At 36.9% G+C, this 9,567-nt stretch overlaps 1 protein-coding gene across 1 annotated transcript; it reads left to right on the forward strand.

The window, feature by feature from the left end:
• The first annotated feature begins 1,049 nt into the window (after window positions 1-1,049).
• Window positions 1,050-9,359, forward strand: LOC118808943 (legumain-like). Its single transcript, XM_036571824.1, has 14 exons — window positions 1,050-1,112; window positions 2,548-2,630; window positions 4,763-4,860; window positions 4,982-5,063; window positions 6,086-6,177; window positions 6,280-6,355; window positions 6,433-6,495; window positions 6,582-6,648; window positions 6,816-6,934; window positions 7,045-7,134; window positions 7,309-7,518; window positions 8,747-8,911; window positions 9,056-9,126; window positions 9,320-9,359. The coding sequence occupies exons 2-14, from the start codon at window positions 2,556-2,558 to the stop codon at window positions 9,357-9,359; spliced, it is 1,248 nt and encodes a 415-aa protein (XP_036427717.1). The 5' UTR covers window positions 1,050-1,112; window positions 2,548-2,555.
• Window positions 9,360-9,567: the final 208 nt, after the last annotated feature.

A 9,567-nucleotide genomic window follows, 5' to 3' on the forward strand; every position in this document is an offset into this window, starting at 1 on the left:
GTCAGAACAAACATTTATTTCAAGTGATCATAATTTAATTGGCACAAACAAACATCAGTTTATACAAGCGCTAAATACTTTATTAACATTAATTGTCTTAATAATGTTGAGGCTTATGAATTATTAACGTTAACTATTAGTAACTGATTTAATTTTAATTCATTTTACCTAAATGTAAAACATTACCAAAAATTACAGCAATTAAGAAGCAAAGGAAGAAAAGGGAATACAAATAAACTTGGACTATTGATGTATATTATAAGACAGGAACCACAAGCATCTAGAAGATGCAATGTTTATAACACAACATTGAACATTTAATCTTGTAATTTCAAAAATAGAATTGAACAGTTTGCCCTTTTATTTCCATACAAAATTCGTCTTGCCCTTTACTGTTACCTAAATACTAGATACTCATTGATTTGGAATAAGCCTATGAAACATAATATCAGTAAAATGTTTATTTATCCTTGCCAAGTTTACAAATTTGTGTGGTCTAGCCCAGCAACAGTGTAAACTAGTAGTATTAAACAGAAGTGGGAAGAGTTGCAGATCACAGTTATTTGCAGTTGGTCACAGAGGATTTCATAGTACTGTGACATGGGGCAGCGGAGGTCTGTGGGGAAAAAAGACGTTTGACTTGACATTTGACTTGTACCTGTAAACAAGCACATTATGAGCAGACTGAAATCTCTGAAGTCCCTAATAACACTGCTGGTGAAGTGGCCAGTCAATGGCGGCCGCTAATAAAATGGCCGTGCTGTGGCCGCTCAGTGGCGGCCGCTAATAAAACTGGCCGCGCTGTGGTGCGCTCCATGGCGGCCGCTAATAAAACTGGCCGCGCTGTGGCCGCTAATACAATTGGCCGCTCAAAGGCGGCCGCTAGTAAAACTGGCCGCGCTGTGGCCGCTCAATTGCGGCCGCTAATACAATTGGCCGCGCTGTGGCTGCTCAATGGATGCTTCCTGCGGCTACAAGAGCGTCCACTTCCGCCCGCCATCCGGCTCGCAGAGATCCAACCCCCTCTCTCCACTCATTTAAGTGTGGAAATGAAAGTAGAAGTTGTTCAGTCTGCTCTCTGTATCTGAAACTGGCACCAGGCAACGACACCGGTAAGATGTGATGCCTTCATGTCTGTTATCTGACAGCCATTCTCTCACAGTTTCAGTCTTGTACAGTGCACTGACTTAGTGATAGTTAATCACTTAGTTAATAAGTTAGATGCTTTTAGGGTAAATGCTTAATGCAGGACTGCCACCTGTAATGAATGTGGGAGTTAGATCTCACATTCACATTTTTATGTCTAACTAGAAACGATCTCCCGACCAAATTAGAACGCTCATAATGTTTTCTACTACTGCTACCCTTCTAACTCTTTCTACTTAAAGAAATGAGGATCTTTTGTATTTTCGACAACGATGAATCAGTCCTAGAAGCAGCAGATCCGGTTCTATGTATGTAGGGTGTGTCTGCATAAAGGCCTCAGCATACTTCTTGCGGAAAAAAACGTTCGCCTGGCTTTAGCGAACAATATGACGTAATTGCAGAGAACACGAACAACCGCAGACGTCGCGCGGAGGCTTCGGCTTCGGCTTCGGCTTCGTTCGCCGAGTCGCGCAACAGGGCGAGCTCCGCGGACAAAGACGCTATGCGACAAAGCATGTGATTGGTTAGTAAGGGGGCGTGCCATGAAACAAAGATGGACCACTGATATTTTTGGTTGGTGGACTATTCTCAGCAGTAGATCTTTCTCTATCTCTTTCTTTCTCTTTCTCACTCTTTTGAGGAGTAGGTGAAGGTTCGGGGCAACGTTCCAGAAGACTGGCATTTATGAAAGTGAAAGGATATAAAAATGTGTGCATCCTGCATCCTCTTGAGGCCTGCATATTTGGGAGAGAATTGAGAATTCAAGCAACATGAAGAAGCTTGTACAGAATTTATTGGAATTATGTATTTTTCTAATAGTCTGTTCATGACTGAATTCACTTAAAGTGCTGAGAATAGCATATAAAAGATTGTACATTTTAAAAAGATGGCCAATTACACTACTTACTATTTAGGATGCAAAAAGTTATTTATCAATATAATGCCCTTTTACTCCCTGCACAAAACCGCAAAAATAACTATTCTAACACTACAAGCTGCAGAAGAACTACACTATGTCATCTGTAAAGCAGTGTCAATGTCACTGTAAAGCAATGTCACTGTCTTTGTGTCACCAGAGGGAGCTAAAGTCATTTATACTCAACTAACAGTCTTTAGTTGAACCTCTAACCTTTGTTTCACCGAGATTTACTTTTTTCAGTTGAATTTTGATGGTAATTTGATGTGAATTTTGATGTAAATTGCTTTCTAGGTTCATCTACTAGGAGTTTTCCAGGCAAAGCCAAGACAGCATGTAGAAGAATATTCATAAAAAAATATAAAAATAAAAAACAGAAAGCAAACAATCTGGTAATGGTGCAGTCAGCTAAGATTAAGTTATAAAGAAATCACTGTGAATAAAAAAAAAAATACATTTAAAATGTTCACTTATTATTTTGTTAGAATTTAATATGGGTCAGACACAAAGCAAGCACTGGGTCCTACTGGCTGCTGGTTCCAAAGACTGGACAAATTACAGACATCAGGTATGACTATTTTCATTAAAGCATAAGTCAATTTTCAAAGTGAGGGCACCATGTAGCTCCTAATCATAGAGATTTTTTCTTCAGAAATCTGCAGCACATAACATGATTCAGAGTTGGCATGAGGTGTAAAATGGCATTAAAAACAAAACAAAATGATAAGTATATTCTGTTTGACCAATAGTAAATTGAAAACATTACAAAGACAAGGCATTTTTTTCTTTTAACTTATGAACTCTACTGCTTTCATAAATACATGTTACAACTCCATTTCCAAAAAAGTTGGGATGCTGGGCAAAATGTAAATAAAAATAGAACTAAATATGTAAACCATTAAAAACCCTATATTTAATTAAAAATAGTACAAAGACAATATACCAAATGTTGCAGGTGAGAAATGTTATTGTTTTTTTTTTTAAATAATAATGCCCATTTTGAATTTGAAACCAACAACACATTTCAAAAAAGTTGGGACAGGGCATGTTTACCACTGTGTTTCATCACCTCCTCTTTTAATAACACTCTGTAAGCATTTGACAACAGAGGAGACCACTTGCTGCAGTTTTGAAAGTGAAATGTTTTCCTGTTCTTGCTTGATGTAGGATTTTAGCTGCTCAACAGTTCGGCATCTGCTTTGTCATATTTTTTCATTTGATAATGTGCCAGATGTTTTCAGTGGTGACAGGTCTGGACTGCAGGCAGGCCAATTTAGCACCCAGACTCTTTTACTATAGAGCCATGCTGTTGCAATACATGCTGAATTAAGTTTGGCAATATCTTGCTGAAATAAACAAGGCCTTCCCTGAAAAAGACATTGTCTGGATGGCAGGATATGTTGCTCCAAGCCAGATGGTCCCTCTCCTCTTTAGCCCGGAGGACACAGTGTCCATTACTGATTGAATTGAACCACAGGACACGTTTCCACTTCACTTCAGTCCATCTTAAATGAGCTCAGGCCCAGAGAAGGTGGCAGCATTTCTGGATCCTGTTTATTTATGGTTTCTTCTTTGTTTGGTAGAGTTTTAACTTTCATTTGTGGATGCAGTGACGAACTGAGTTTACAGACAGTGGTTTTCAAAAATGTTGCTGAGCCCATGCAGTGATTCTCACTACAGAGTCAAGTCTGGTTTTAATACCATACCGCCTGAGGGCCCAAAGATCATGGCCAGCCAATATTGGTGTTCAGCTGTGTCCCTTGCATACAAAGATTTCTCTGGATTCTCTGAATTTTTCAATGATATTATGTACTGTAGATGAAGAAATCCCCAAATCCTTTGCTATTTTATGTTGAGAAACATTATTTGCCCATGCAGCCTTTCACAGAGTGGTAAACCCTTCCCCATCTTTACTTCTGTGATGATCATTGCATGGGTATATGCAGTGATAATCACTGTATGGGCTCAGCAAAATTTTTGAAAACCACTGTCTGTAAACTGACCAACTGTTACTGACCAGCCTAATCCGATTAACCTAATTAGTTGTGAGATGTTCTACCAAGTGTTTTTTACCAGTCTTTTGTTGCCTCGTTCCAACTTTTTTGAAACTTTCTTGTTGCTGGCATCAAAATCAAACTGGTCATATATTTTTCAAAAATGAAATAAAAATTCCCAGTTTCAACATTTGATTTGTTGTCTTTGTACTATTTTTAATTAAATGTAGGGTTTAAATGATTTGCACATCTTTGCATTCTGTTTTTATTTACATTTTGCACAGCGTCCCAATTTATTTGGAAACAGGGTTCTAATTCCAAATATGATGTCTGCAACATGTTCCAAAAATATAAGGTGAAATACCTACAATCCTTGCAAATGCTTGTTGAGGAACATTGTTGCTGAGGAACATTGTTGACTATTTGCTGATGCATTTTTAGGCAAAGTGGCAAGCTTCAGCCCATCGTTAAAGGACTACACCTTTCCCGGATGCTCACTTATACCCAAGCATGATTACATCACTTCTATTAAAATGTTTTTTGAGCATTCAACAACATTTCTAGCAATTCTTAAATGACCCTCTCCAAACTTATTTGGAATGGGTTGCAGGCATCATTTTCAGAATTAAATCTGCATTTCACACACTGTAACAACAATTTTGGAATTGGGTTTTGCAAAACATATTTTTCTTTATCTATTCTTTAGGCTTGCGTCTGCCATGCCTATCAAATGGCTCGCCGCAACGGCGTTCCAGATGAGCAGATTGTGGTTATGATGTATGATGATATAGCTCGCAATCAGGAGTGAGTATGTGACAAGAGAAATGGTTGTTTATAGTGCTTCTATTTGTTATATTATCTGAAATGATGTTTGTGAAATTGATACCAGCAGCAGAAAGACTCCAGCTTTTCTCTTTCTCAACAGTAACCCATATCCAGGACGCATCATCAATGTGCCCAATGGACCTAATGTTTACCAAGGAGTTCCGAAAGACTACATTGGAGAAGTATGTATTCTATCAAATTTCCATTATACCACTAAATTCTATGTGCCTGATTTTACTGCTGATTCCTTGATTCCCTGATTAGCTGATTGCCAAGCTCTTTATAAAATGGAACTAGTTGAATTAGCATCTGCAAGACATTGGAATTGGAAACATATGGTTTAGCACTATACATATGAGAAAGTATTTCTTATGGCAATAGTGTATGAAGGGTTTTGCAAAACGCATTTTTTCATGATATATATTGTTGTGAGTGTGCTTTACACATGCAAGAAATATCAGTGTATGATTTATACTACCTTTATTAGAGAAATAAAAATGTTTTCCATTAACATCAGCTGTTATTCACTTCATCTTATATTCAAAACTGATAAAAATGGATACACAGCATTTTGGAAAGAAACTCTTCATATATTGACAACACATTTCAGACTTTTAAACTGACTTGTATTTTAGACTAAAATTCTTTTGATTTGAGTGACCTTAGGCCTTAAACAACAATGCCTCTGAAACTTTATCAGATGTTTCGGTAGTGACTGTTTCAGTAATATCAATTTTGAGCAAAACTCAAAAACCAGTACATGACTAGCAAACACAGCTTTGAACAGTTCTACACACATAAAATCATAATATGTTTCATTAAAACACAAAAAATTTACTTAACTGCAGAAAGTATGTGTTTTGGTAGTGACAATGCAGGGATGGTGTCTCACTTCTTGCTCTTAAATGCACACGTGTGGCTAAAATATATGTCTAAAACTCTGTTTTGTATCTAAAAAGTTAAACTCATGATAAATCTAAATCTTACAACTTTAGAAATCAAAAAGATCTTCACAAAAAAAAATATTCTAAGTTGAAATTCAGGGGTTAGATATTGGGACAGTCACCTCCTAATAGACAGAAAATGATGATTTTGTATATATTTAGCTAATTGCTATCTCAGTTAAAGCATTAAATAGATTTACATAGATAACACAATCCCTACAATCTCCCTGTATCTCGATCTGTACACATATTTTTTACAGGATGTTTCAGTCAAAAACTTTCTGGCCGTCCTTCGTGGAGATGAAGCAGGTGTTGTTAAACAGAACAGAGGACCAAAAAAGGTCTTAAACAGGTAATTTTTCCTCCAATTTTGAATAAAAATATTTAAAACAAATCAGTTGATTCAAAATCTACTGGTCAAATTGCCGGACTGTTCCACTCTATTCCTCAACAGTGGTGAAAATGACACAATTTTCGTCTATCTGTCCGGCCATGGAGCAATAGGATTGTTTGCCTTTCCCACGGAAGATGTAAGCTTTGATAGTTTTCTTAGTTATTTGATACTTTTAGTAAAGATCAGCATCAAATCTGTTTTATCATATTTCAGCTTCATGCATCTGATCTTGTTGGCACTATAAACAAGATGTCGAGACTCCAACAGTTCTCAAAGGTCAGTAATCGAATACCGCAATGTTGTGCACTTTTTACTTATTTCTGGAAGAAATTTCATTCACACTGTCATATGTAACATTGCAGTTGGTGATTTATGTAGAAAGCTGTTGTTCTGGATCAATGATTGCTGATCTCCCAAAAAATGCTCAAGGCAAGTTTTATCTTAGACTGGAACTACTGAAAATGCTTTATTTTGTTATTAATTTATATATTTGTTTATTTATTTGCTTGTTTGTTTATTTATTTGTATTTAGAGGAAGGCTTATGAAAATTGCTTTTGATTTAAGCTTTTAAGGCTTTTATCCCTTTGCATTCTAGTTTATGGGGTGTCTGCCTCCACTCCTTTAAAGCCCTCCTATGCCTGTTTCCTGGATAACGACAGACAAACGTTTCTCTCCAATGAATTTACTTCACAATGGCTGTTGCACAGCAAAATGGTCAGTTGTAATTTTTTGCTATTGAAACAGACAGTAAATCAGGACATATTTGTTTCAGTGAAAGCACTGCATGTTTTCAAAAGGTCAATTTCTATTTCCTCTTCAAACAGTCTGATCTTACTAGCACAACCTTCCAGGAACAGTTTGAGTATTTGAAGAATGAGGTCACGAACTCCACTCCTTGTCAATACGGCAACAATGTGAGTACAAAGTAGAAACTTACAATGTAATGTAACTCAGATTCTCTAATATGTAAATGTTCCCTCTGTTGAAAAATGTTCTTTCACTGAATAAAATTTATGGAAAGTTTTTATACAAGCCAACATATCTCAAAGCACAGCTTTGTTTCCCTTTTTTCCACACTTTTCCCCCAGGAGCTTAGTAAACTGTTGATTAGCAACATTTTGGGTTGTCCTGACTCCAGAATTCCGGCAGCACCCATTAGCGCAGATGAAGGAGTCAGACCTACTAACCTTACCCCATCCCATGATGTCCCACTGATAATTCAACAGAACAGAATTCAGAGAGAAAAGGACCCAGAGAAAAGGAGAGCTCTGCAGAGAGATTATGACAAACTTCTGCAGGTAAGGACTGACTCCAGTCCCACTGAACTGATCTTTTATTTACAACTCCATTTCCAAAAAAGTTGGGATACTGTGCAAAATGTAAATAAAAACAAAATACAATGATGTGCAAATCATTTAAACCCTGTATTTCATTGAAAATATTATAAAGACAACATGTCAAATGTTGAAACTGATAAATGTTATTGTTTATTGAAAAAATATTTGCCTATTTAGAATTTGATGCCAACAACACATTCCAAAACAGTTGAGACAGGGGCAACAAAAGGCTGGTAAAGTTGTGTAATGCAGTACAGGCAAATAGTACAACACGTTTCTCAATGTAAAATAGCAAAGAACTTTTGCTTTTCATCATCTGCAGTGCATAATATCATTAAAAGATTCAGAGAATCTGGAGAAATCTCTGTATACATATAGAGGGGTGCATTAGTGCACATGGCATGGGTGACGTGCACATCTGTGAAGGCACCATTAATGCTGAATGATAGATACATGTTTTGGCAACATATGCTACCATCCAGATGATGTTGTTTTCAGGGAAAGCCTTGCTTATTTCAGCAAGACAGTGCCAAACCACATTCTGCATGTATTATAACAGCAGGGCTGCGTATTAAAAGAGTCCAGGTGGTAAACTGACCTGCCTGCAGTCCAGACCTGTCACCACTGATAACATTTGGTGCATTATGAAATGAAAAATATGACAAATGAGACCTTGAACTGTGGAGCAGCTGAAATCCTATATCAAACAAGAACAGGAAAACATTTCACTTTCAAAACTGCAGCAGTGTCTCCTCAGTTCCCAAACACTTACAGAGTGTTGTTAAGAGAACAGGTGATGAAACACAGTGGTAAACATGCCCCCATCCCAACTTTTTTGGAATGTGTTGTTGGCATCAAATTCAAAATGGACATATATTTAAAAAAAATAAAATAAAATCTTTCAGTTACAACATTTGATATTTTGACTTTGTAGTATTTACCTTCAAAAATATGATTTACATGATTTGCATATCATTGCGTTCTATTTTTTTTTCTTTCTGCACAGCATCCCAACTTTTTTGGAAATGGGGTTGTATTTCTCAAACAGAAAATTTAGGAAACTCACAGATCAGATAATCTTGTAAAGTGTGCAGTACTTGTAAAAAGAAATTGGAATTTTTGTGTGATCATTCACAAACTCAGTTTCACTGCTATAACTGGATCACATGCATATGAATTTTTTTTTCAGACGAGAAATAGGATTGAAAAGGCCGTGCGGGACATTGCTAAGCACGCATGCCCTGAACGAGGCCCCAGAGCACTGGTAGCCAGGCGTCCACTGACTCAACTGGACGATATGAAAAAAGTTGCAAAGCATTTCAGACGGACCTTCAGTGAGTGGCATGAGGAGCAGGTGAGCTGTGGCTTTCTCATGTTTTTCATATCAGCAAATATAACTTTATGATATTACATGTAGCTTTATGATATTACATGTAAATCATTTAGTGCTAGAATTAACTAATCCATAAAGAAACTTTCACTCTTTTTCTCTTTTTAGGATGATTGCTGTGCTCTGCAGCATATACATGTTTTTGTGAGCCTCATTGAGTCTGGAGTGGAGGTTGCCAGGTAAGTCAGGAAAACTCATATAAAACTGCATACGGTCATTTTCAGCTTGACCTAGTTAGAAGAGAAAAGGGAAATACTAAAAATATGACTTGAGGTTATGTCTGAATTATTCAATCTGTACTTTTATATTGATCATGCAGACATCAATCCTTATTTCTGTGTTTAACTAGTCTTAAATTATGTGTTTTTGCAGGATTAAAGCAGCTATAACTCATGTGCACTCTCATCGTTGACACTCAACACTGAAGCATCTGCCTTCCCGAGCTTCTGATCAGTTCCTGCTTCACTTTACGCTAGCAAACATCAATGAATGTGATGATAATGATGACAGTGATGATCACATGTTGCAGAAATTACTTAAATGCTTTTGTCCATTCAGAAGTGATAATTTCAGAATAGTTAACACATGATACTAAACAGAGGCTTGCTGGCCTCTTTACA

Source organism: Colossoma macropomum, unplaced genomic scaffold (assembly GCF_904425465.1).
Source record: "Colossoma macropomum unplaced genomic scaffold, Colossoma_macropomum, whole genome shotgun sequence".
Taxonomy (NCBI): Eukaryota; Metazoa; Chordata; class Actinopteri; order Characiformes; family Serrasalmidae; genus Colossoma; species Colossoma macropomum.